The 26,673-nt window shown below is 43.3% G+C and overlaps 2 protein-coding genes across 30 annotated transcripts in view; both read left to right on the forward strand.

Annotated features, from left to right (window-relative positions):
• ANK3 (ankyrin 3) overlaps nucleotides 1-2,930 on the forward strand; it is a 284,651-nt gene extending 281,721 nt beyond the window's left edge. For all 28 annotated transcript variants that reach the window (XM_030950841.1, XM_030950832.1, XM_030950843.1 and 25 more), the window contains one exon: nucleotides 1,526-2,930. The gene's annotated coding sequence lies outside the window, so the exon portion shown is untranslated. The remainder of the gene's footprint in view (nucleotides 1-1,525) is intronic.
• A 7,223-nt stretch (nucleotides 2,931-10,153) lies between these two features.
• Nucleotides 10,154-26,673, forward strand: part of CCDC6 (coiled-coil domain containing 6) — a 51,115-nt gene continuing 34,595 nt past the window's right edge. For both annotated transcript variants that reach the window (XR_004060826.1, XM_030950810.1), the window contains exon 1: nucleotides 10,154-10,517. Coding sequence is in view for 1 of the 2 variants with exons in the window: in XM_030950810.1 (XP_030806670.1) it covers nucleotides 10,206-10,517 (312 nt within the window). In the remaining variant the exon portion in view is untranslated. The remainder of the gene's footprint in view (nucleotides 10,518-26,673) is intronic.

The following is a 26,673-nucleotide window of genomic DNA, read 5'->3' on the forward strand; positions in this document are numbered from 1 at the left end:
ACACCAGGGATAAGCATTTCATTTTAAAATAAAATTACATAAATTAGGCGATCTTTGCCTGATGTATGAAACAGTCTGACCTTCAGGAAGCCAGAGTCTGAGTTCCTCAGAATCAGATCTGCTCCCATGGCTGCTGATGCATTTCTCCTGTGATTTCCAGTAGGCAAATCTTCCATGCTGGAGCCCCTGAGGAACTCAGGGAGTCTGCCTTAGATAATGAACCTTTGCTCTGGGGGGAAGTTTGTCCTGTAAGATGAATCTCTGTGCTCCAAACTTTGATATGATAAGCATGACCAAATGTGCACTAGGTAATTGTCAGGGCAGTCAAGAGCCCATTAAAAACATTTCATTTGGATGCAGAAGTGGATGTGTTTGCAGAGGCAGGGGATTCTATAGAAAAACTGTTTTGTAATCACAAAAGACAAAAAAAATCCTGTTGGGCAGGCAGAGGTGGTTCTTTTCTTTGGAGTGTTTGAAAAAATCACGATGTTAGCTAGGTTTTGCTGTGAAAATGTCCCTGTCACCACTGCAGATAAGCCCACAGTGCAGCACAGGTTGAAAGGAGAAGCCAAGAACTCGTGCGTGCAGTTCCGCAGGACAGCACGGTGTGAGCTGGCGTGACTGCTGCAGTGGGAACAGGAGGCTCTCAGCAGCAGGACAGATTTATGACAACTGTAGATGTGGGCAAGGACAGATTGCTTTAGCGTGGAAGGAGCACTCCTGGGGGATGTGTGTGGACCTGTGACCTGATTACTGAGCAGGCATGTCCGTGCCAGCCCGAGCCCTGCCGGCTGCCCTGTGCCCAGGTGCCCAAGAGCTGCAGGGCTTCCACTCATGCTCAGTGCTGTGTTTATGCTTCTGCTTCCTGCCCTCTCTGCTGCTGTTGTACAACACATGTCACTAACTTGCTGTCCTTATGTGCATGGCTCTAGTTGGAGGGGTGAGAGAGCAGGAGCTGGACTGTCTCTCCTTGTGCTGCTCATGCAAGCCAGGCTGGAGGGAGATGGATGGCGCTGCTCCTTGTCCCTGCTTTTGTCCTTCACCAAGCCTCCTAAAGGCTGGGTGCTGCATTCCTGCCTCTGCAGGAATGTTCCCTGAGCAACTGGCAGAGGTGGAGGTGCAAGGAGAGCAGGTTTTCTATCACTGTGGGGATGCTTGCACACAATGAAGAAAAACGTGCTGTGGAAGCAGCAGCTCTCTCTGTCTGGAGATGATGCTGTTCCTTCCACAACAAAAGAACCTATTCCTCGTCATCACTGGATCAGATGAGCTGGTGGATGTCCGGGATGATGAAATGCAGTGTGCTGCAAACATAATTATAAATCAGTTCATGAGCAGTGTGGACATCTGCAGCTGCATTTTCCCCTCACGCTGGAGCTCAGCTAATGTCATTGCCTACCTAGAAGCTGTGTGATTTAGCCTATTGCAGAATTCCAATTACATTTCTGTTTAGTCAGGGAAAGGCAGGAAACTGACTCTAACAAGATATTTCTGACATTATTTGTTCTCTGTTTTCTCTCCACAGTGTGCTTTTACTGCCAGTATTCTAGAGGGACACTCACGGAAGAAAAATCAACAGGAATTAAAACATTCACCTATAAAAGTGTGCGTGTGTTTGCTGCTTCCCCACATTAACCGCATGGTTTTTATGCAAAAAGAAAAAAAAAAACAAACAAAAAAAAATCCCAGACAAAAAAATTAATTTAGCATGAGCCAATTTACAGAGCATGGAAATTCACATTCATTCACAGGATTGGAGGGTGCTCAGTTACCAATGCAGTGTATATACAAGATGCCATGCTGTTATCAGCTTCTCTCAAGCAGTTTGATGTCATCTCAAAAGAAATAAATTCCTGTGGCCAGAGAGGATATGCGAAGACGAAATGGTTAAACCATGGAAAGACACTAAAAATACTAAAATCCACAACAGCTCGCCTTATTTTTCTTGGACCCAAACTGTCAGGGTATAAAACACTATTTGTTTCTTTTTTAAACATCAATAGTTTTGCTGTAAATAAATAACACTGTATAAATTCTAACAAAATAGAATAAGTGTTGATAAGGCACTGCCTTTTCGATCACAAACAGAATATTGCGAATGCATTGAGCAGGCTAGGTGTCTCAAATGGCTGCACCTACAGGGATATTCTGGGTGTATCTTCACAGATTCTTGTATATTAGCAATTATAATGTTTGTATATGCAAAATCGCTAGCTTGATTTTAAAAAAATCTTTAAAATCTGCTGCAAATTTAAATGATTCCCAAAATGAGGAATTCTGTAGTTCTGTGAAAATTTTTCTTCAGAGTACTAATATTTTGATGCATGTGTTTCACCTTATTTTGATTAAATCTTTTCCAGTTTTGCAAACACTATTCCGCAACATGAAAAATAAGATTTTATCTGTAAACACAAAGCCCTTCATCTAATATTTGTTGCTGTTGCCAATTTTTCAATGAAATGACCTAAGACCCATAACATATACAGTAGTTACATTATGGGGAGGGGGGTGCTATCTGTTCTTGCTTTATAATGGGGGTAATGCTTGCAGCTTTAGAAGTGGGTTGGTGCTCTAAGGAGCACAAGTTTGGGATATTTTTAAATGAACTGAAGAGAAATTATTAGCTAATAGACTGGCAGCACGCTGTAAAATTATTACTGTATTGTGTACTGGCTATAAGATGTAGAATCTTTCAGTAAGCCAATCATCTGTAATCATCCTAGCAGTGTAATATTAGGTTGTTAAGGCTGCTGTGTTTTAAAGGGCATTTTTATTTGGTTTTTGGTGAAATACTTTAATTTGTTGATTATATTCATATGGAAACAGCATTCATTGATAATAGCTCTAATTACATATGTATGAAAACAACAAACACTGGATGATCTAGTTGATTATTTAAGCATAAAATAAATTGTGTTAAAACTCTTGGATAACGTGTATTTGGCAGTGTTCTTGTACCCCACAGATGTGAGGCTTTGCAAGGCCAGCAGTTATCTGCCCCTGGCTTTCAGCTGCTTTTCCTCTCTGTTTCTTTTGTCTAATCCACCTCTTCATCTTCCCAGTGTGACAGGCCATCCCTTGGCAGGCTCTCCCCAGGTCGGGGCAGCAGGAGGAAAACACAGCAGCCAGCAGCACATGCCCAGCAAGGCTAAGGAAAACCCACTCTCAGGATTGGAGATTTGGGAAAGGGGCCTGTGCAACGGGGGTGTGTGCAGCCCTTTCTACAACACATGTGAGCTCTGCACCTCCTGTAAATTCTTTCGCCCTGTCAAGAACCAGGAAAAGCACTACTAAAAGCAATTGTCTCCCCAGTATCAGCCAGATCAGTAACAGACCCACAGCCCATGAGGACATTAAAATGTGCATCCCCTGTATATTGCATGCACTTCCTGTATATTATGGGTGATGGAGCACTATAAAGAATGTGGCCAAAACAGGTTTGTAGCATCAGTACACACACTGGTCTGAACTGCAGGCTTCTGCTCAGGTGCAGTAAATACAATTTATTATGCAAGGATCTGTTTTACCTGGTTTTTAAGGCAATGTGAAGATGAGGTACTTCACCCCAGCTTTGGCACCTGAGGAAGCTCCTCTTCTACAGATCCACCTCAGTCTGCTTGTTGTTATCTGGTGATCCCCACAGGACCTGCTCCTCACCTGGGTCAGTCAGCAAAGCTCTCCTGACTGTGACGAACAGCAGCACTTGGAGAACGTAACAGGTTGGTTTGTCAGTGTCTCTGAGTTATTAGGGCCACTGGCTTTTGAAGCAGTGATGGTAAATGAAGTTTTCAGTGTTTGAGCAGCCAGTCTGTGTTGCACTGTATGTTTTACCTAGGTCAGGATACTGCTGGTGCTGGTACAGTGCTGGTGGTTCGGGTCCTTATGCCAAAGTTTGGAGGACAAATGCCACTTGCACCATGGGAGAACAAGTGCTTCTTCCTGCAGTTCACAATCTGACAGCAGCAATCATCCTGCAGCCTCTCCATCCAGATGCCTTCCTCCCTTCCAGCATCCTGACCAGCTGAATGAGAGAGAGGGTTTTCAGGAAATGCTGGGAGATGTATATATATATAATATCATGATTGTACATCTGGAAGCAAAGGCCATGGTGACAACCAGCAGGAAGGCAGGAGCTGTACTGTAGAAGAGCCTCTCTTCAATCTCTAACAGCATCCAAAAGGCAGCGTTTTGTTTGACTAATCTCTTCATCTGCCTGGTTCCCTGTTAGTGCCTGGTGCTGGTGTGGAGAGAAGCTGTGACTGTCCCTGGAATGGCAGCTCTGGCAGGCAGAAGACAGAGAAGCCAGGCTGCCTGTGCAGGTAGCAGAGTGTGCAGGTGAGTCTCAGAGCTCTCCTGCCATGCTTTGTGTGGCAGCTCTGCGCTCTCGCCTGTCACAGCACACTCAGGAGCTGCTGGCTCAGCTCGGGGCTCTGAGGGTGCTCCTGCAGCCCAGCCCTGTCACAGGGGTGCCCGAGCAGGCTGTGACCCTGACAGCCTCTCCTGGGCCGGCACTGACAGGTCCCACTGCTGGCAGGTGCCAGTCCCCAGCAGCTGCTGCACGGGCACACCTGTGTCAGTTTGCTTCCCCGTTAAATACAGAGAGACAACAGAGAACAGAAAATCTCCAGCGATATTCACAGAGTTTAAAATTTCATACTAAATGCTGCACAAACAGGATTTTCTGGGTGTTGGTTTTGTTTTGCACTGAGTGATTCCAACAGTAGCTCAGGATATTTGGGAAAAAACAAGGTTAAAGTGTAAATGGTCATATGAGAAGGAAACCAGAAATCTTGCCAGAACAAGCAAATGGCACAGACAGCTCTGGAGTGAGAGAGGACCCTACCTAAATGTACACTTTTGTCTTTTTTTTTTTTTTCATGTTTTCCTCAGTGAGAACATTCCCCTTAGAGGCAAAATTGTAAGTCATGGGATTCTGATTGCATCTATTAAAATAAACTTGATTGCTAAATACAGCGTTATTTTCATCCATTGATATTTGATTTAGCACTAATTAATAATGCTGCAGAGTATCCTACCATACTTTTTCCATTTCTGAAAGAATATCAATTACATTTTATTTGTGGCCAGTAACAATTTTAATGTCAGAAATTCTAAGATCTCCCATAGTGTGGAGCCAACATTAGTGGGATAAGTGGCAGTCACTTGCAGGATTGCAGCACTCTGCTAATTAATGCTAATTTCCTGAGGGGTTGTTTAACACAGGCTTTGTCTGTAGCACACAGTGTGCAGGAAATCGAGGTGCTCTGCTGGGGAGGCCACTGCAGCCTGGGATGTGGGGCACATGTCCCAAAAACCTCTCCATGCCCTCTAGAGGAGGAGTTTAGCAGGACCAAGTCGACAACATTTGGTGAAACTCCATGAAGTCCATCAGTGGCAATTTTATCAAATTTTTATACAAACTCAGTGATGCTGGGCAGGGTGTTGGCAAAGGGCTTGGTTCTTGTGCATGATGCATGGAAAAGCTGCTGCTGATCCATTGCATTCTTGGCCTCGGGGTCATGTGTGGGGAATGCAAACAGGACCTCTGTTTTCAGGGCAGATCCTACCAAACTGGGGCTGGAAGAGGAGGAGCTCCTGGTTCAGCTTGCCTCTAACCCCCAAGCGAGCAAGGGAGGGGAAAATGGTCTCTTAGTGCACCAGAAAGTATTGTTTGGTTGAAAGTACAGCAGTTTTCTGATGGAGATGTGGACCCTTTAGCCTCAGCCTGCTGCATAATGCTTGATATAAAAAGTAGTCCATTACTGGGAGAGGAAAAGGTTAGTGAAGGACAGAAAAATGAGCTGCTCAAGGAAAATCTGTGTATGTGCCACATTTTTCATAACTGCTGATGCTAAAAACAGCATGCAAATTGTGCATGTCTTTATTTATTTGACCCAAAGTCCTGGAGGATGGTGAAGATTTATCATAAAAGTTTTCTTGGTACTTTTCCCACCACACTAATGTTCAATTATTGAGAGCTATTTGGGCTGTAAAACAGCAAAGTACAGCAATCCCCCGTTCACCAACTTCCTTGGAAGGCTTCCAGGGGCTGGGTATCATTATGACATGGCCAGAGCAACAGAACCAACCTGGTATGAACTCTGAAAAAAATTCCCTGGGGAGAACAGGGATACAAAAGCAAAGCCCCAGAGCTGAAGATGCATTAGCTACTGGCTGGCTACCACACAGCACATTTTCATAGTCAGATACTCTATCTTACTAAGAGACTACTTTCCTAATACAGATTTCTGATTAAATAATTGCTGGTCCGAAAAGCAAAGCAGCATGACATTATTTTCATCTGAATTGCTTGTTAGAAAACATGTTTTAACTTGCATCAATAGATTCCTTAATCTAGAATTTGAGTTTTTTCTGCTCATATAAATATCTTTCAAACCAAGCTTTCTCCCCTTCTACTACCTCTCCACATATGAACCTCATTTCCCCCTTTCAATATTCCCTTATGTACAGTTCATGTCCTTTTTAATGCTGCTTCAGTTTATTTTCCTAGCTGTATATTTCATTAATTGCATTTTCCTGCAACTTTGTCTTTCCATTCCCTCTTTCCCTCCACCCCCCATTTCAGTCAGGTACTCTGAGTACTGTGCGGACTTTTTTCCCTTAGGTTAATTAGCTTCAGTTGGCCTTTTCCTCTTCAGTCTATAACTACTGAATATTTTAATGAAATTGTATTCTTATAGAAGGTCTTCCAGCCGATTAATGGACCTCTGGAATTACATTAAGGATTACATTAAATCTCTGAACATACCTCTTCTAACCCCTCACACCTAGAAATGTATTTTATACAATATTTCTGCTGCTGATGTGAGTTTATGGAACACTGTTTCTAATTGCCCACTACCTCCTGTAATGATAGTTTCTGTGAATAAATCCCTGTTTTATTATTTCTTCTTCTTGATAGGTCTGCTCTCCTGCTATAACAGCGCTGGTGACATTTTCATAGTCTTTATTTCTACAAACACCTTTCCTTTCCTCCTTACAGTTCTGCTTTATTTTTCATGCAATAAAAAGATACTGAGGCAAGGAGGGTGGGGACCTTGTCCTGCAGGTGCTGTGGTGGTGGCAGGCTGGTTGTGGTGGCTTTTCCTGTGATGCCAAGACCCTTGCTGCCTGCAGTGGGGACCAGGAGCACCTGAGCAGCCCTGTCAGTGGGGCAGCCTCTGCTGTATACGTCTTCAAAAGGGAGTTTGGCTAATTTTGCTTATACCGCATATTTATACTTTTTAATTGACTTGGTTAACATCCTACAGATGTAAAAAGCATGTGATTCTTTTAATTTTTTGGGGGTGCTAATTAGGATAACATTTTCTCTCCCTGTTTAATCTATTAATTAGGAGTAGTTGGCTGTAATTGTAATTAAATATACAGGTGTTATTTTTTAAATGACTGAACTGCTGTTGCAACAAGAAGGATGCCATCTCAGATCTAAACATCCAAGGCCCTTGAGTTTTCCTCCCACTCCTGCACTGACTCAGTGTTTGTCATTGGGCAAGTAACGCAGCTTCCTACCTCCCTTTCTTGCCTTCCAGGGCTATTGTGTGAATTAATTAGATAATGTTTCAGCATGGCTTTGAACTAGAGAGAGCCACAGAAGTGCCAAGTTATAACTCACTGTTATGAAAGTTGGCGTGCTGGCTGGGAGTGAGACCTCTGATGCCAGCCCAGCAGAGAGAGAGGGACAGCAAAAGGGGCTGGAGGAGAGCTCCCCTGTTGCCTCAAGATCCCTCATCTCTGTAGCTGCTGTCTGCAGCACCCCAGAACTGCTCTGCTGAAGGCAGCACCAGATCGTCCTGCTGTGATCCCAGGGATGCAGCCCCTGGCTGAGCCTGTCCAGCCCAGCTGCCGGGTCGAGGATGTTGCCTGCACCTCCCTGTCTGTTTCCAGGCTAATTTTAGTGTCTGAAGGAGCAGAGGACATGTCCTCTGAAAAATTATAGTGCTCCAAATCAGCAAAGCACTTAAGATTAACATGGATAGGTCTGAAGAGTGGCTTAAGGTTAAGCACGCCGTGGGGCTTGCTGGGTAAGATTAGCCTGGAGCAGATGTGTGTTCTGCTGATTCAGGCCTTCAAAATATTTAGGCCTCGATTCAGCAAGACTGAATGCTCAAATGTGAGCAGTCCTGCTGAAAGCAGGGGAGAAAACTGGCTGATCAGAGCTGGGCAGACAGATGAAGCAAGAACATTGAGGTATAAACCTGCTGGTTTAGAAATTAGTTTGATTTGAGGAGAACATGTGCACAGACACAAACCAGCTTTGCAGCTCTCACCTGTGCTGTGGAGGTTGTGCATGAAATAACATATCCTCATGACCCTGTGGTGTCCAGCCAGCTTCCCAAATATCAGCACACCTATTTGAAAGAAATTCTGGTGAAATGCAACTAGCTGTCCAAAACAGTGCTCACTGTTTTTTGGATCCTATTTTAATCCCTCAAGGTTTTTATCCCACAACCCATTCTGGTGGAAAGGCTCAGCCTGGGCATGGAGCTGGCAGCTGCCCAGGTAGTCAGGCTCGTGTGGCACTGCAGACCCAGGGGTTGCTGCAGGGACATCTTAGGATAGCACCAAAAAAGGTCTCATGAGACCTCATGGACATCCTCAGCTGCTCTGTGCATCTATGGCAGCATCTCTTGAGGACAATGCTGTTATGTCTGGGAGAAATCTCACCCTAACTAAGCCCAGAGATGGCAAATCCAGCTGAGGGGCAGCAGCTGCCAGGGTGGTCATGAGGGTTGCTTGGTGTCTCTATTACATGTTAATGTCATCACCAGGATCAGTGTGGAGGTAGTGGGATGCAGGAGTGTGCCTCAGTTTCCACTGGGCTGGGAAGGGGATGCAGGACCCTTTCTAGCCTGAAAAGCCCTGCACTGATGCCTTCTGATGGGGCTGAGGAAGAGCTGTGCGTCTCTGCTGGTGCTGGATGGGGACTCCCACTTGCCTCCCTCTCCATTCTGAGCCCCGTTTGGGGGAGCATTGTGTGCCAGGGACAGACACACAGACAGAGATCAGAGGAAACAGTTTCCAAAGCTCAGAACTAGGAGCAGCCCTTTTCTTGTGATTAAAAGACCAAAAATAAAACGACCTGCACTTATATTCCCAGGCAGGTGAAAAGAATAATTACTTTACAGAGATGGAATTCCTCCATATATTATAGCCATTAAAAAGAGTAAAATTTGAAATTTACTATGGCATGGAACAAAAAGGTAGTGCAGTTAGAGATAATGAAATCCTTACTTGCCACTAATGGAAGAATTACTGTTGTTAAAGACCCCTTCATAAATAATTGAGAAACCAATTATACAGTCTTGGGGACTAATTTATCCAGGAGCAATACAGACCATCTTTTGCCATAGAATGAGTGGCACAAATTCTCCACTATAGCTTGCTGCTGCTGCTCTGCAAAGAAATAGTAAAAAAAAAAAAGAGAAAAAGAAAAAGAAAAAAATGAAAGAAACGAATGCACCTACTAATCAGGAAATGCACTATCAGTAATGAGAGATGGGGGTCCATATATCTTAATTCAAGGCAGTTTTGCTGACCTATGGAGGGCTGCATTAACATGCAGTTAGTTGGTCTGTGTGCTGTCAGGGCAGCAGGGCTGGCAGCCGGGGCTGTCCCGCAGACCCTGGGGCTCGGCAGACGGGGGTCCCCGCTCCTTCCGCTCCGAGCTGCCCAGGGGAAGGGTCCTGGGCCGGGGGTGCAGCCCGGGCAGCGCCCTGGGCCGCTTTGGTCCAAAAATCCTTAAACAAAACAAGGCTTGGGGCAGTTTGGGCCGTGTGTAGCGAGCCCCGCACGGGTTTAGCGGTACAATGAGGTGAGTCCCGCAAACGAGCTGCTTGCCGCGGGGCTCCGGTGCGCAGCAGATCCCGCCGTGGGGTTCGGGAGAGACCCTCCGGGGACATCCCGGGAACAGGATTCGGTGTGTAGGGAGCCCCCCCCCGGAGAATATCCCTTAGTCTCAGGTTCTGTGTGTCCGGGAACCCCTCTCCTGGCACATTCCGGTCCCGGACTCGGAGCGTCCCGGATACCCCCGTTCGCGGCACATCCCGCTGTGTCCGGGCCGGCGCGGTGCCGGCGCGGGCCGCCAGGCGGCGCTGTGGGCGGACGCGCGACCCGTCTCGGCGCCGGCGCGCGGCGGGCGCCGCCCCTGCTCGGGCGGCGGCGGCGGCGGCGGCGCGCGCGGGGCGATGGCGGACAGCGCCAGCGAGAGCGACACCGACGGCGGCGGCGGCAGCGGCGGCACCGCGGGGCCGCTGTCGGGGGCGGCCGGGCGCGCGGGGCCCGGCTGCGGCGCGGCGGGCGGCGGCGGCGGCTCCTCGGCGGGCGGCAAAGCGGGCGGGATCGTGATCTCGCCGTTCCGGCTGGAGGAGCTGACGAACCGCCTGGCCTCGCTGCAGCAGGAGAACAAGGTGCTGAAGATCGAGCTGGAGACCTACAAGCTCAAGTGCAAGGCGCTGCAGGAGGAGAACCGCGACCTGCGCAAGGCCAGCGTCACCATCGTGAGTGCGGGCGGCGCCGCGCCGGGCCCGGCGGGCGGGGAGCGGGGGGTGTCCCCGCCGCGGGGTGTCCGCGCAGGGCGGGCCCGGCCCCGGCCGCGGCCTCCCCCGCCGGCCCCCGGCTGCCGCCCGGCTCGCCGGGACGAGTCACCCCGGGCGGGCCCGGCTGTCACCGCGGCCCGGCCGCGGGGACGCGCACAGGTGGGGTCACCCCGCGCCCTTCGCCCCCCCTCCGGCGCCGGGAGGGCAGCGGTGGCGGAACCGGCGAGGAGCCGAGGCGGTTCCCCGGCCGGACCCGCGTGGCCGCCCGGCTCCCCGCGGGGAGGCGGCCCCGCCGGCCGGCCCGCCCTGCCCGGGGTCCGAGCGGCCGCGGCTCGGGGAGGGGCCGGGCAGGGGAAGCGCGATGCTCTCCGTTCCCCTGAAGTTTCTCAAAGTAGAAATTTCCTTGGAGTTTAAGTAATCTGCGGAGATTACGGATTATCTCTTCGGTCGTCGCCTCTTCGGCCACTGTGCAGAAGCGGCGAGCTGCAGGAATAGCGTCTTCCTCATGAGGAAGTGTCTGGTTTGTTTGTAATGTTTTGTTAACTGCTGTATTTCAAGGTATTTGAAAACTCATTTAAATAAGACTCTTAAAAATAGTTGCGAGTAGATCAGCACTCTGTCCCGGCAAGAGCTCAGCTCCTGGTTTATGAGCACTGTGAGGATAACTTGGAGTTTAACACCATTTGCTGTGATGCTGTTAGGCAAGAATCCTCAGAAAAGTGCATATCAAAATACTACAAAAATATTGTTCTGTTCTTCTGTATGAGCTTGGGAGTTAGGAGTTTAAATTATAGGAGTTTTTGCTAATTCGGTGGCTAAAGGGATTATTTAGGTGTTGTTGGTCATGGCCTGCATGCAGAGTGGGTAACTTGCCAAAGGACCTCTTAAAGGTAACTCTGATACTGTCCCGAACATCCTTGCCAGTCCAGGTGGAGATGTTTTAGGAGAGACCAATCCCACCTGTGTGTGGGCACTCTCATCTCGTCTGATTTTTCACAAGGGGTACTTTGCTCTTAGCATAGTGTCTGTTTTATTGATACTCAGCTTTTCCATTGTCAGTCCATCTAGCCAAGAAATGGAGCTTGCCTAGGCATACCTCTCATCTGCTCCTAGTAGTAAGCATTCAGCGTCTAGCAGGATGTGGGCCGGAAGAGTGCATGAAATACAATACAGAAGTAATTTATTCAAGGATGACAAATATAGTGCTAGTCGGGGAAATGTGTGCTTTGTTAATACTTTACGAGAAGAGAATGTGCCTTAATTAGGTAGCGGCAGAGTGCCTTCTAATGTTGAAAGGGGCTAAGGCGCCTTGTCAGTCAGACATTTTCTCTCTGCCTGTTAGAAAGGCACAGCGTCTTTCTGAACCCCTGCTAGGTGTATTGTTTGTAAACAACTTGGAAAAAATGCTTGTGTGCATTACAGTTCTGGCAGTGTCTCTAGGAACTGATCAGCTTACATTTTCATCAGATTTTAATTTATAAAAAGGAGGTATTTTCCTTAAATCTGAAACTGCCTGTTTTTGACATCTTGGATAAAGAGAGGAGAGGTGTTAGACTTTAAGGGCAACCTGTAGGCTGTCTGGAAAACCGACATCTTTAGCTGATGCTGTGGCTTTGGTATGCTAAACTGTGTGCACAACTGAGTAAACCACTTCTAATTCAGCAAGCAGTGAAAAAATGAATGCAAAACATAACTTTTTTTCAGGCCAGTGAGACCTTGTGCTGTGATTTACATAGTCCATAATGTAAACACGTTTGCAGTCAGAATACTTTGTGGTGTGGCTCTAGTATGCAGCTGACTGGAGATAAGCTTTACTGGAGTGTTGAAATATGTGTCATTCACATGTCAGAGGAATAGAAAATGTTCTGATTGTCTCCACTGTGATTCTAAACCTTTGTCAGTTTGCTCCTCCACCCTCCAGCTCCTCGCAGCGTTGCTGTGCTGACAGACGGGCGCTTTGTACGTTTCCTGTTGCGGGCATTGTAATGACACAAATCAGCTTTGATTTTTATCAAGAGTTGAGGACAAGCTGTGAAGCACAAATGGACCTGACAGGTAGCCAAAATAGCAGGTGAATGACGAAACCTGTGTGCTGTAGGTGAAGGTGGCTCCTTGAACTGCACAGCTCTTCATCTGCAAACCTTTCACTGATCCCGTTTGAGGTTTTTAGTGCAAGGCCACAGAGACTCTTTGCTTTCTGCAGCTCCCACCATTGTCTCTAATGATTTTGAAAATTTTCTCTTTAAAGTTTGCCAGTGATGGTCTTCTTCCTACCTCTTGTGTCCATGCTGGTGTAAGTGTTAATATGGCATCTCTTTGTGCTTGCAGTATTGTTGGTGTCAGCGTGGATATAGTCAGTTTAGGAATTACCTAGATTGCTTGCCACGTAGGATCTTATTAGTTGTATTTGTAGTTCACCCTTGTGTCATAGGGTTGAAAATAAAGTGTTAATTAAGCACAGGAGACCTACATTAAGTAGTTGCCCTTGGAAAACTGACTGAGAAAGGTGTTGGCTTGGCAGGCTTGTGTGCTCACTGACTTCATATGTACTCCCATCTAAAACATGTGAAAACAAATGCTGCTTTCAAGCTGAAATTGGTGAAGCCAGCTTGGACTAAGCGTACGCCCAAAAATATGTGCGAGCTGTACTGCTTCCAGTAGCCTGAAATGCAAATGAAGTTTTGCTGCTGTTCATGTGCAAGACTGTGAATGTAAGTAAATATATGTGATAACTTTATCTCACCTGCTATTATTGGTAACAAACGGTGAGAGAGGGAGAAAGCTGGGGGTATTTCAAGTGTTCTCTGGCAGTGCATTACATCAGAAGGTGCAGTTTCAGATCAGATATTAAGGAGAAATTACTAAGATCACTCGAGCCATTTGCAGAGGGTTCATTTATATGTATTTAGCAATCTCAATTGTATGATCTCATGGTGTATTTCTGCAAGGTCTTTTTTAGGAAATGGAACGGCTGGTGCCTAGGTTGGGAAGAAACAGGCGCCTGAAGATCTGAGATGCTGTGTGTTTGGGATGAGAAGCAGTGAGTGTTGGTTATAGTGTGCACTACCAGAAGTAGATTTCCTGTGCGAATTTCCCGAGTTCTTTGGTGAAAAAGGTCTGCCAAGGAGATGTCATATTTAATGGGCTAAGCCTGGGACAGCACAACTTCTCTAGTTTAATAGTACCTTCAGACCTGGGTGGTGGGGTGACTACCTTTCAAAAGAAGGAGTCGCTGCATGTAACAAAAGCTGAAATACTTCAGTTGGGTGTAGGTATGTATTGGTCAGGAAGTTTCTTTTGAAGTTGGTAGAATTTGGATTTTTAGCTCCTTTTTTTCTGCTCTTCACTATTAAATGTAACCAAGTCATCCTATTTCAGTGAAAGCCATGTAACCTTTAGCTGATACTTCGAAGCATTTTGGTTTTCTTTCTTATTGCTTTGAACTGGCAGGCCTCATATGAAGGGAATGCTTCTAAGAACAAGAGGAGTTTTAGTCCCTGGCTGCTACAAACTTTCTCTAGAATGTTAGATTTGGTAATTTATCTCATGTAAATTGACCTACTATACTGAGACATTTTCTGTGGAGTTAGAAAATTAAAATATAATAAGCCTTATTCTGTTACTTGGTTTTTTAACTGAGGTGTAGATAAAGTATTTGAGAAGCATTAATTTAAAAATGTTCCCACTCCAAAATGCCTGATGTAGCAGCTTTAATGCAGTCTAACATTTTACAAGAACATCTCTCTTTAATTTTCCCCGATTTTGCTTTGTAGGGACGAGAATTATCCTAGAAATCCCGATTTGTGGTGCTGTGTGGATCCCCAGCAGGATCATCAATTCAGATGAGCCAGTCTGATCCGAAGTGCTGATGGCATATGCTGGCTTTTGTGAGCTTGCCACGAGTTCTCACTGTCTGTAGTGCCTGCTTGCAGCACTTGCTGCCAGGGAACGCTGGGACACGGGACTGCTGCAGGTTGTGAGTGGCAGTATTTTACTGTGAGACCTCTGCTGCCCTTGTTTCTGTAGCTAAACTTGAGCTGTGCACCTTGGCTCCCAGCTTAACTCTTCTCATTCCTGGAGTGCTGGCAGAGGGCAGTTGCATTTCCTGGCTTTTTGGCCTCCTCTGCCATTCTGCAGAGCTGTGTGAACAGCCTCCCACCTGTTGAGAGGAACAATAGAAAAAAAAGCCTTACTCAGCTCCTATTTCCTCACCCCCTACTTAAATCCTGAACAAAGTTGTTGCTTTCAATAAGAGCCATCTCCTGAAAGCAAACAGGCTTTCTGATCAGAAAAATCCTGTGTGCTATTGTGACCTGTTAGAGTTTTCCCAATGGCAAACAGATTTCGATGCTGGAAATAATTACAATTTTGCGTTTTGTTCTCAATGAAGTGTGCAGAGGGATCTGTGTGTTGCATGAGATCTGCTGTTGTGGGTCTTCATGGAAAATGTCAGCCTAGACAGATAGTTTGGGGAAGTGAATGGGTGTGCTGTTTTGTCAAAAATCTCCTGCAAAAATGCTTTTTTCTTTTCTGGAGTATGCACCAGAATTTCAAGGCAGAGCACCTGTTCCAGTACAGAATGTATCTGTTAATAGTAGAAGAAAAAGGGCAGGACAGTCTATCTGAACTGAAATAGGAACCTTTACAAGGTGCTGATAAGGCCATGAAATCAATTTGTGGCAGAGAGGGGTAAAAAGCAAACCAAGAAAGCAAAAATATTTTTACAGAATGTATCTGTGAATCTGTTATTTACTCTTGATTTTAAAGTAGGTCTTGCTTGTGTGAAAAATACTCTCAGTTCTGTGATGTCTTTTGTAGGTGTAAGAAACCTGCTTGGGGCTTTTGTATCCTGCTGTGTCATTTATCGCTCCAGTTTGTAGCTGGACTAAGCTGAAAATAGCTCAAAAATAACTTATTTTAGAAATGCTTTGCTTACCTGCTTTTGCTAAGATTAGCAAATCCACCCACCGTGAAGTTCCATCCGAAATTTTTCAGGCATGTTTTTTCCAATTGCAGGCATGTAGGAAATGACTGTCTGGTATTTCAGTTTTGCATTACCTTCTGATTCTCAAGAAGGTTCTGTTGAACTTCTACAAATGTCTGTAAAGGAAAAAGAAAGTTTAGTAATGCCCTTTGGTGTTACCTGCCTTGGGCTAGCATGGTCAGAACACTGCTGCTTTTGCTGCATGGCTGGTGAGCCAGTAGTAGGAAGATGTAATAGCATCTGCTTCCCTTTACACACAGCCACTGGCATATCCAATTCCCAGACAAAAACATCACCCATGTGCTGTTAACAGAATGTCACTGGAGTGTGTTGTAGGCCTTCCTGAATGCTGTTTAAAATACAAACAAAAACCACAGAAAAAGTCAATGTTTCTGAACTTAATTCAAATATTAATCAACAGGAATGCTTGTACTTTAAGGGAGTTTAAGGCTTCAGCGGTTTATGTAATCATCTGCTTTAATTTTTGTCACATGGTTTTGTGAATTTTTTCCACACTCAACCTTGTAACTAACCTTGTAATGTGTCTTTGAGAAGGGTATCCAGTTTTAATTTGAAGACTTGAAGAATCACTGTGCTTGGAAAGGCTTTGATGTCCGGCCTCCTGTTCTTCCCATCAATTTCATCAAGGCTGAGCTGTTGGTTCCTGCTGTGCCTTTTGGCTAGGTTAATGAGTATTCTGAATCCTCTGCTTCCTCCTCATGAAGATACAGACTGTAACAAGCAACTTTACTTTACATTGACAAACTAAACTAAGCTCTCAGGCTCTGAGATGCTTGAAATCCAAAGTGTTGAATTATATACGATGCACTGGTCTAGTCTAAACATCCTTTCCTGCTTCAAATTTCCACAAATGTTTCTGATAGCTTAATTTGGAACTTTACTTATTTTATTTTTTTTTTCATCCAGTGTGGTCAGTTGTCTTTAATGAGCTTGCTGCTCTGTGCTTTGGCTGTTTTGGCAGAAACCTGTGCTTTGTTCTGGTCTGATTTGTACTGCTGGGTTGTCCAGTAGCACTTGATTTAGAGCAGAGAATTAATTAATTGTGTAGGGAATATTTTAAACAACATCCTGCTTAGTACATGTTGGTGAAATGGAACTTCCCACTGATGAGTATTTCTGAGGTCAGAAAGCCACTTTGGAAGTCCTGATGTATACTTTATTTTATAGCCATTTTAAAATAATGTTTGGCACGTATTACTAAATCAAAAACTCATATGGTCTTTTATACACACCCTACACCTTTGTGGTTATCTTTATTACAAATAGTCCTTGGCTGAAAGATGAATATTTGCTTATCTGCCACAACTTGTTCTCTATAAAACCATGCTGAATGACCTGTTTAATGTTTCTGTCCTTTATACTGTAAATTAATTTGTTTGCAGTATTGCCATTGGGTTGATACCAAACTCTGATAACCACCTAGTTTTGCTTGCCTTTAAATATTAGACCACGACTATACTTTTTTATCAGTTACTTTATGTGATGTTCCCATATTTAATAATGGTGGAATGTCTTCAGTCAGTAGGCATACTGGTATATTGCTCTGAATTACTTTGAGGATGAAAGTGAAATAAGAACTGAAATTGTAGAGTACATTTGGGAATTTTTAATAAGGTAAAGTTCTTGGTATTTCTGTGGGCTTACTATTCTGCATAGAAAGTGATTTTACTTCTTAATGAACTTTCTCATTGAGGTTGTATCATGAATTCTGTGTTAAAACTGGTTTCTAATCAGCTTTTATTTTAAGAATAGTCTTTATTTTCAGGTTTGAACATTTACTGAGACTGAGGCCCATTCTTTCTTGGTGTATCTCCAGTGCCTTAAAAGCATTTTGAAAGAGAGGTTGCTTTGGTTGTTACTGCATTTTACACCTAACAACAGGTTTGCTTTCAGTTGAAGAAAAAATAGTCATATGTGCTCCTGCTGTATATCTGCCAGACATTTTTAACCTTCTTTTTAGTCACATGCCCAACTGACTGTTGAGTTTTGCATTATTCACATCAGCTGGTTTAGTAATCAGTATTGAGGTTTTTAGGGCTTCTAGTGCTATTGCTGATCCCAGTATTAGAAAGCTACTATGGACAAGATTTTAGCATAGTTTTCAAATCCTGGAAGTTCTGTATTTCATTTTAGTTGTGGTTTTGACTTGAATGGAGTTTGAATTGTAATACTGATTTCAAAGGATGAAGGAAAATTATTTCACTTTATTAAACTCTTTCTTTTTCCAGGGTAGGTAGGTGGTCGTCTGTGGTTTTCTTGCACTTGTTAATTCTGTTTACTTGTTCTCATTGCTTGTTTCCTCCTGCTGCTGATACTGACTTTAGTGTTGAAGCTGCTGTTTTCCAAGTTCTTGGTTTTAAGTGTTGGTATACATGGGGTGTATTTTCAGCTACAGACTCTTAGTGCTAAAGCTCCTTGTAGTAATTGAGCAAATAATACTGATCTGTGGTGAGCAAGCTTATGCAGCTGCTGGAGACTTCACAAAAGGTTTTCTTCCCACTGCCCCTCATAAAGTGTGCTTGGGGGGGATCCCAGGTGGGGACTGGAAACATTGGAAGCCACTGAAATGGTGACTATGGCAGCTGCAAGCAAGATGATGAGGCTGGTGGGGTGCTGCAGGACAGTGGAATGCCAGTGTCTCACAAACAGACCTTGAAATGTGATTGAAATGAAGAAATGAGACAGTGCTGTCCTTCACAGGAATGAAAATTGTCAGCAGTAGACATCTGATGTATCTCAGCATAGCCTTGTAAAAACAGTGAGAGAAACAGTTGCTTTGCTGCTCTTTTTTGGGCAGGGGGGTAGGAGGAAGTTGCTGAATTTAGCAGGAGAGCAAGAGGTGAATCCTTTCAGTCTTAAAGAAAAAAAACCCATAAAATGAAGTAGGAGAATAAGGACAAAATGTACAAATTGAATTATGCACAGGGTATGGGGTTCAAACAGAATGAATGGAAAAGAGACAAAGACATGCTCTAGAAGAGAGGCAAAAAATACAGTATAAAGCAAGCTCCCCTGGATGTGTAACAGGAAATTTTCTTGTGATGTCTTGCTTCCAACGCAGCAGCCTGGGGATGGCCAGAAGGGAACATCTCAAGTTCCTGTTCTCCAGTCAGGTCCTTCTGTCTGACTGAAGATGTGTCTTGACCTCTAATTAGGTAGTCTGTTAGTGTCCCATTTCAATGTATGGGGTGGAGAACAAAGTGAAAATGACAGGCAAAGACAGTTGAGGTGAAGTATTCAGCAGTAAAAATGTATCTTAAGTGGGGAACTCTGAATTACAGATGCGCGGGTTTCACATCTCTTTCTGTGGGGTGCAAGGGTTACTTGATAAAAGCTGAAGCAATATTTATAGAAATATTGAAGCAGTTTCTAATCCTGGTACTTGACTTGTAATTATTTAAATTATTCAGTTAAAATACAGGCATTGTAGGCTAATTGGTGTCTATGGGGACAATGCTTTCAGCTCCTGAGAGTCCTCTATCCCTTCATGCATTCCCTTGCAGCAGTTTTTTTCCTGGAAAAGTAGGTATTTCCTCAGCTCAGCTGATAGTCTAACTGATGGAGAAACACTTCAGATAAGGCTTCTCTTCCTCTCTCAACTCTGAATTTTACTTAGTTTGAAATTTCTAATATTACATGCAGTCTGGTCTTAGTTTGGGGAGGGCTTAGTGAGCTGGATGAGCATCTGTTCAGCCCTGCTGTAGATGGAAACAGCCTAGCAGTGTGCCAGCTGTCTGTAAAGTTTTCCTCAAATGCTTTAATTTTTTAAACTGCCTAAAATGTGATGTTTCTGCTTATTACTGTAAAGCTAAGGCCTTTTTAGTTCCCTTGGTGGTGGTGGTGCTAATCATACTTAAAACTCCTACCACATATATAAATAATTCCCACCATGATATGCTTTGGTCCTGAGTGAAAGTATAAATGTTTCTTAACAAGTCAGACATAATAAAACCCAGCAATGTTTAGCATGCCACAATATGAGCTTATGCTTCTTTCTGTGACTTACAGTTGAATTTCTGCTTTCACCAGGTGGTGGGATTTCCACTTGGTTTTGCTTCATTTTCAAATAAACAGCAAAAGCCACTATTATGAAATTTGCAAAATGTAGGGTTTCAACCACCACTTTTGCAAGAGCTTTAAAGGGTATGTGTTTCTCACATCTGTTAAAAATGAACAGTAGACATTTTGTCGTGGCTTGTGTTGCCAGGAATTATTAACTAGGCAAGACCTCTGTTCTCACAGGCCATGAAATCCTGGTTGGGTCAAGAAGAGGGACACTCCCAAAGTCAGTTTCACAGAGTAAATTTAACCTGAAATCTAGATATGCAGAAAATCCCTTTTCTCTGATTATTGATACATGTAACTGGATTGTCCTTGCTCTGTGAGTGGAGAGGTGGGTAGGCATTTCCTAAAATTTTCTCTGTGTCAGACTTCTTCAGTTCTGTATGGGATGAATATTCAAGGATGATTGCATTCCCCCACATCCTGCAAATCTCTGTTTGTAGGGGCCAGTGATAGAGAATACAAAGGCCAAGGATTTATTTTTCATATTCCTCATCATATTTTCATACACTACACATTGATAAACTTATTTCTTGCCTTGAAAGCCTGGAAAGAGATTGCTCTTTGGAATATTGTGATAGGTACTGTAAGAGATCTAAACTGCAGAGAAGGAAAAAAAATCCAAAAAACTACTCATTGACTCCTAGGAGAGGTAACTAGAAACATTTCTTTTTCTGTGATGGAGCTGGAGCTAATGTGCCTTAACAGTGAGTTGGACAGTGTGTGTTCACTTTGTGAATATGTTGGTTTGGTTTAGGAAAAGGTATGATTATAATTAATAACAAGTTTCATCTCCAGCTCTTGTTAATCACTGTGAAAGTGTTTTTCTGGAAAGTCAGTTTGTGTAAGAGGAAACTGGGGGAGATTTTAACCCTCTTAGGAGGTTGTTTGTGTTGAGTGGCTAAGGACACCTTGCTACTGTGGGGAAAAACATTGCCATCCCTAATGATAACCTAAGCTGTATTTGAATTTGTCATATAAAACACACAAACAAAATCCCAACAACAGTCCCATTTCCTGCCTCTCCACCAGCAAGTAAAAAGGGTTTAAGAGTTTTAAAGGCAGTTAAGAAATTACATGGTGAGCATCTACAGTTTGAAAACCCCATAAATGGATCTTTATCCAGTGGTCTTCATCCCTAGTTTTAAAAAAGGAGAACAGGTTGATTGATGTAGAGATACCAGAGGTTATACACACTTGAAAGAAGGATCTACAAGTGCTGAAAGCCGCTTTTACCTAGAAGGGAAGGATGATGAGTTCACACGCAGTGGGTGCTCAGGACCCAGTCAAAGTGAGAAAATGTGCAGTCTTCTGCCTGGGAGCAGGGACAGTCACTGCTAATACCTGTGGTATGCAGGTGGCACTCCTTGGCACATGCCATGCACCTGGAAAAACTGGGTATAACAGAATTACACTTCAACTCTCATTATGTACTCTGATGAAGAAAAACATGTTTTTCATATTTACATGCTTGCAATGAGTTACCTGGACTAGATGAAGTGAACCAGGATTTTCATGGAGGTTATTTGTGGGGGTGACTGTTAAATCTCTGTTCTGCTTTCACCAGTGCTCTTTTGCCTTTGAGAGAGAAACAGTTGTGGCTGCAGAGCTACTTGTAACAGGAGTTTGCTGTGGCTGCATCTTGAGCAGAAGTTTGTTGTTTTAGAACAACTCGGTACCTGTAAGCTGAATATACCTCTGATCATACCTCTGAACAGAAGCTGGGCATTAAGTTAGTCACCTAATAGTCTACTCTTCTGCTAAATCTTTTGCTGTTCCTGCTCTGAAATGCTGGGAATGTGCAGTTTTGAGTTTTCTAATTGGTCAGTTCAGCAAAATGAATTGGTTAATGTGTGGTTAAATTAAAGATAAATGTTGATTTATCAGTGGGCAGAAAATAGACTAAAAAGCATTTAAAATACGTTAATTTAAGAAGTGTTTATGCATTAGACATCTGATATCAGAATAATTTGTGCTGGGGTGCTACATTCCTTGTAGGTCCTAGAACTAATGGTGGTCTTGCTGAGATTTAAGTTGTTGTTATTAGTTTCTAAGTAGCATAACAACCAGATTTAACTAAATTTGAGTATTGTAGATGCAGGTCGAATAAACCACAGCATTTTAAGATGTATGGTTATTCCAATGATCACATAGACTGTGGAAAATTATTAACACACACCACCTCCAACAAAACAGTGTATGCTACAAGATTAGAGCAAAATGGTCCTTTTTCTGTCTTTCACGTTGACAAGTCTATGCATTTGAAAATTCAGACAAACTGAACATAAAACTACAAGTCTTGTTATTTGTACGTGTGCATCTTTGTGATGTTTTTCACCAATTTTTATACTGAGGTTGAGCAAAAGCAAAATCTGTTCCATTTGTGTTACACTGTTGATTAACCAGCAAACTTTCCAGTGCGAAAAATTCAGCAGTAAAACAGATGTGCAGTTAGAAGTCAAAGAGTAATGCAAAAATTTCTTTCTAGTAGTCATCAGTAAAGGATTAATAGAGAGGTATTTCAAACTTTGGTTCAGAGTTTGATATGGCAGTGTAGCTGTATTTTCCATATTGGCTGTGTTTGTCAGTGTAAGTCTGCAGCTGGGTACAAGCTAGCAAAGGTGGGGAAGTCCCTGGCAAAGCACCATCTTCTGGAAGAGATGTGCTTCTGATGCTTTGTGCTGGGAATGGTCCCTTGCCTGTGCTGGGCTGATGGAGGTGTCTCACATTCTTGGTGCCTTCCTGGCTGTGTTTGAATGTGCAGTCATTACAGCCCTTCTGAGGAACATTTCCTGTGCATTTTGAAACAGTATTTGCTTGTATGCAATGAACTTGAGGACTTAAGGCAGTGGGTTTGTTTGTGCTTATACACATGATACTTTACACATTCTCTGGAAGTCAGTGCTGCTGCAAATGCAGCAAGTGTAGGAAATGTGTGCTGCCTGTGCAGCCATGGGACAGAGGAAGGGCCTCATGAAATAAAGCCATTTGGAAAGGTCTGCAGGCTAGATTTAATTTTCCTGCTGGGTCATTCCTGCCTTGGCCTGTGACTTCTCTTGGCTCAGGTTACAGCTCTTGTGTGCTGGAAGCAGAGACTCCAGCCCTGATAACAGTCTGGGAGCTTGTTCTACATGATGATGTTTAAGTGAATGAAAAATAAGAGCTATAAAGCATGTGTATAATGAATAGTCAGATTCTTAAGGTTGCCATGTTGAGTGTTCAGTATAGGAAGTGTTTAGCATGTGCTTGTACAACCCTGATACTTTTTCCTTGATGGTGCTTTATTACCATATAATCTTTACTTACATTAAGATTGCATAGCAATATGTGGTCATGGTTAAAGTGCTCAGTAAAAGTTATTGATACATTTTTCTAGGCTCTATCTTGACATTTTGTCAGTCAAAGAGAATGTGGCTTTTTCACATGCTGCATTTTTATTAACTATTTAATGTGCCAGTATTTTGATATAATAAAAGCTCTTGAGGGGAGTATACTATTTTTTTCTGTTTTGAAGAAAGCTGTTTGAATTATTTTTCAATTATGTAAGTAAATTCATGAATTGATTGTATTAATTATGAAATTCATATAGCTTGTTACACTTAGTTTGTAATTAGCCAAATGCATTCATTTTATAAATATTTATGCTTGTCAAATGAGCTTGTTTTCAGAACTTGCTTATTTCATTTTTACCACTTGTGTGTTTCAGTTGTGCAAGCGTTTCAGGTCATCATCAAAATGCAGAGAAGGAAGTGTGTGCAATGGGATTGCATACCATCAAACAGTTTACTTCATTGCTGATGCTGAGATTATTCAGCATGAAAGAATATCAGTGACTTTTGTGTTTAGGAAGCTGGTCACTTCTGAGGGCTGTTCTCAAGTGCTTTTCCCAAACCACAAGATGTGTGCATCTGAGTTTTTGGGAGAAGATCCCACCAGGCTGCATGAGCTGAAAACATTTGACTGTGGTTAAAACTGACTTGAGAGAAAAATGCATTTCTTATGTTGTTTGAGTCAGCTCATTTCTCTAGTCAGTGTGCATCTGTTGTGGATTTGTGTGGCCATGTGTTGGATCACTTGGTGGGCATCAAGGGAAGAGCTTGCTGTGCCTGGAGCTGGCAGCAGCAGTGCTGTGACAGAGGGGTTTGACATGTCTGGCCAAAACCTGATTGACCTTTTACAGAGGAGAGGGCTGGGGGATGAAGGGGACAGAGCATTTCCTACTATAAATGGAGGTTAAAAGGAGCTGTATTTTAATACTTTAAACAATAGCTTATCATAGAGTTATTCCTTTATTATTACACTGATAAATTGTATTATTATTATAATAAAAAACAGATTTATTTTTTGTCTCCTCTTGCAGCAGAACTCATCTACTAAATAGCTGTAATATAATAGGACTTGTGCTTTGAAGCAATTCTGCTTCAGTGGCTTTAATGTTACACAATAGGTAGTGTTTATAGTAGTTGAAGTTCTCAGGATGAGTTTCAATAATGAATTTCTTTCTTTGTTAGTATGTTTGGAAAATAACTTTTGGTAAGCCTGGATGTTTGTGATTTTTCTGGTGGAGGGTGTCTGTTTATTTTGTTTGTTTTTAGAAGCCAACCAACCAAAAAAATGCTTTCCTCCTACACTTCCAGGTCTGTGTTAAAAAAAAATAAAAATCAGCCATGCAGCTTGAGATCCTGAAGGAACCATTCAAAGGTATTAGTGCTTGTCTGGGGCTTCTAGGAAATACTGTATGCCCAAAGGTAAAAATGCATGGTTCTTTCTATTGCTCTCTTACTCCTGAAAACTCATCTTAAAGAAGGGAGAAGAAAAAGAAAAAGGTACTTTTATGTCAGAACAGAGGAAATTACCCTGGGGGTTTGTCACAGATTAGACAGGAAATCACACTACAAATTGACCCCAGAACTTGAATTCCAGCTCACCACTTCAACCACAAGAGCGTTCACTCTTTTCTCTCAGACAGGCCACCCAGCTGAAAGAAATACCTTTCCTTGGGTGAGGGGAAAGCTGTGCCCATGTCATTTCTGGGGCTTGGGTGGGAATTCCTTGTCCTTCAGCCCTTCCAGGCAGGAATGTGCTGCTGGGCACTTGCTGCAATTGGCAGTAGTGGGAGTTCTCTGAGTTGCTGTTGACTTCTGTTCTTGTGGTGGTTCATGTTTCTCACTGTCTGTAAGGGACACTGTGGTCATTTCAGATGGACCTGGAAGGATTGTAGGAAAAAAAAAGCTGCATTGTAAAAGTTTCTCCTGTAAGGGAACAGTATCAGCTCACTGGAATGTTTATTGCATTTATAGTTTTCTGTGTCATTTTAACCTGGTGCCAGAAAGTATGGCCAGAGCAGTCACTTGAGTTAGTACTGAGAGAGGAGGAGTGTGTACTTCAGGAGATTTGGGAAGCTTAGATTTTATTTTATGTAAGAACTGCGTATTCAAAAATCATGTCATTGTAGCTTCCTGCACTTGTCACCCTGTTTACCTCATCCTATTGAGCAGGACTTTTGGGAAGGCTGCTTTCTGCAGTGACAGCTTTAGTTCAGTGTAACATGTGCAGCAACTGAGATCATCTCTTCCCAAAGCTGTCCCAGCCCTTCAGTCTATATTCAGTAGCAAAGATTGAGTTTCTTGTGGCAGATTAAACTGCTCTTCAGCTCCATCTACAGGGTTACCAACTGCACCAGGAAAAGTTGCATGAAAGGTAAAGAGGTCATGGTGGCTCTTGACAGAAAGATGAAAGACCTTCGAGGGTGGATTAGATCAAAACAATGCTTGGTAGGCTGTTTCCAGTAAGATCCCCTGAAGTGTTGTGTCACCTTCACCCTGGATGCTGCTGGAGACAGCCTGCAGGCTGGGCATGCCTGCCATCTGCCTTGTGTAGGTGCCTGGGGCAGTTTGTGGAATGTTTACTGCTGAAATCGTCTGAAATGACACCTGACACTAAAATGCAAGAACATGTTCATGTCAGGTCACTGATAATGTGCTGATGCTGATTACAGAGCAGGTATTAATTGCATTGCTGAACTTGCTTGCTGTGCAGTATCAGGAAGGCTTGTGAAGCTTTTAGAAGAGCTGCTGGTGAGGGGAAGGGAAGGAATTTTTTTTTTAAGTTTTTTTTTTGTTATAGTTAATTTTTTATGTGACTGTGTGTAAGCTGATGCCTCATCAGAAGTACTGGATTTTGCTGCTTCATATAATACAGTGCCACTAGAGCAGTGTGGTCAGTGTATGGGACAGTGATACAGAAAAAGAGCATCCCACCAGAAACAGAAGCTGCTGCTGGTGCTGGAACCGAGAGAGCAGTGTGAACCTGGTCTGCTAAAAGTGTATTTGCAAGAGGAACTGAGAGAAGCAAAGCATTTTAATGGCAAACCTTCCAGTTTATAAAGTATATGCAGCACATGGAAAAAGAACCTTAGTGCAGCTCACTTCCTAATGATACTTGGTTACTACGTAAAGTTCAGGAAAATATGTTTCTTAGTTCTTTTAAAATTACTTGAAATTTAAGCTCACAAGGACAGATTTTTATGACACTTCATGCATCAGCTCTACTAATGATCAGGATTTCACAAGCATCTGCAATAAAAATAATAGGTTTTTTCTTCCTTTTTGTGGTTTATATGCATGAGGCGCTTTTTATCTCGCCCTTTATTCTTGATTTCCTACAAAGTAACATGATAGCCCTTGCATTTATAGTCTTGACCACAACAATTAGAGATTTTCCTTAGCGGATGCATCCAAGTTAGCTGTGCATGGAGTTCTGAGACATGGGAGACAGCTGGATATGTCTGTTGTGGTGAAAGTAGATTGCTTGTTTCAGGTTTCCAGAGACTGACTGATCAGGTGTTGTTATCATTTTGTATCACTCAGTGCCTTAGCTCTTTATTTTGTAATATGGTGCACAGAACAGAGTAAATGGCTGTTTGTATTATTGCATGTCAAGTGTGATATGGATAATAGAGGAAAACCAAGAACTCTACACCCTTGTTGAAGCCCTAGCATTTCTGTATTTTGTTTCTCTTTTTTTTTGCTGATGATATCATGCCTCTTT

Source organism: Camarhynchus parvulus, chromosome 6 (assembly GCF_901933205.1).
Source record: "Camarhynchus parvulus chromosome 6, STF_HiC, whole genome shotgun sequence".
Taxonomy (NCBI): Eukaryota; Metazoa; Chordata; class Aves; order Passeriformes; family Thraupidae; genus Camarhynchus; species Camarhynchus parvulus.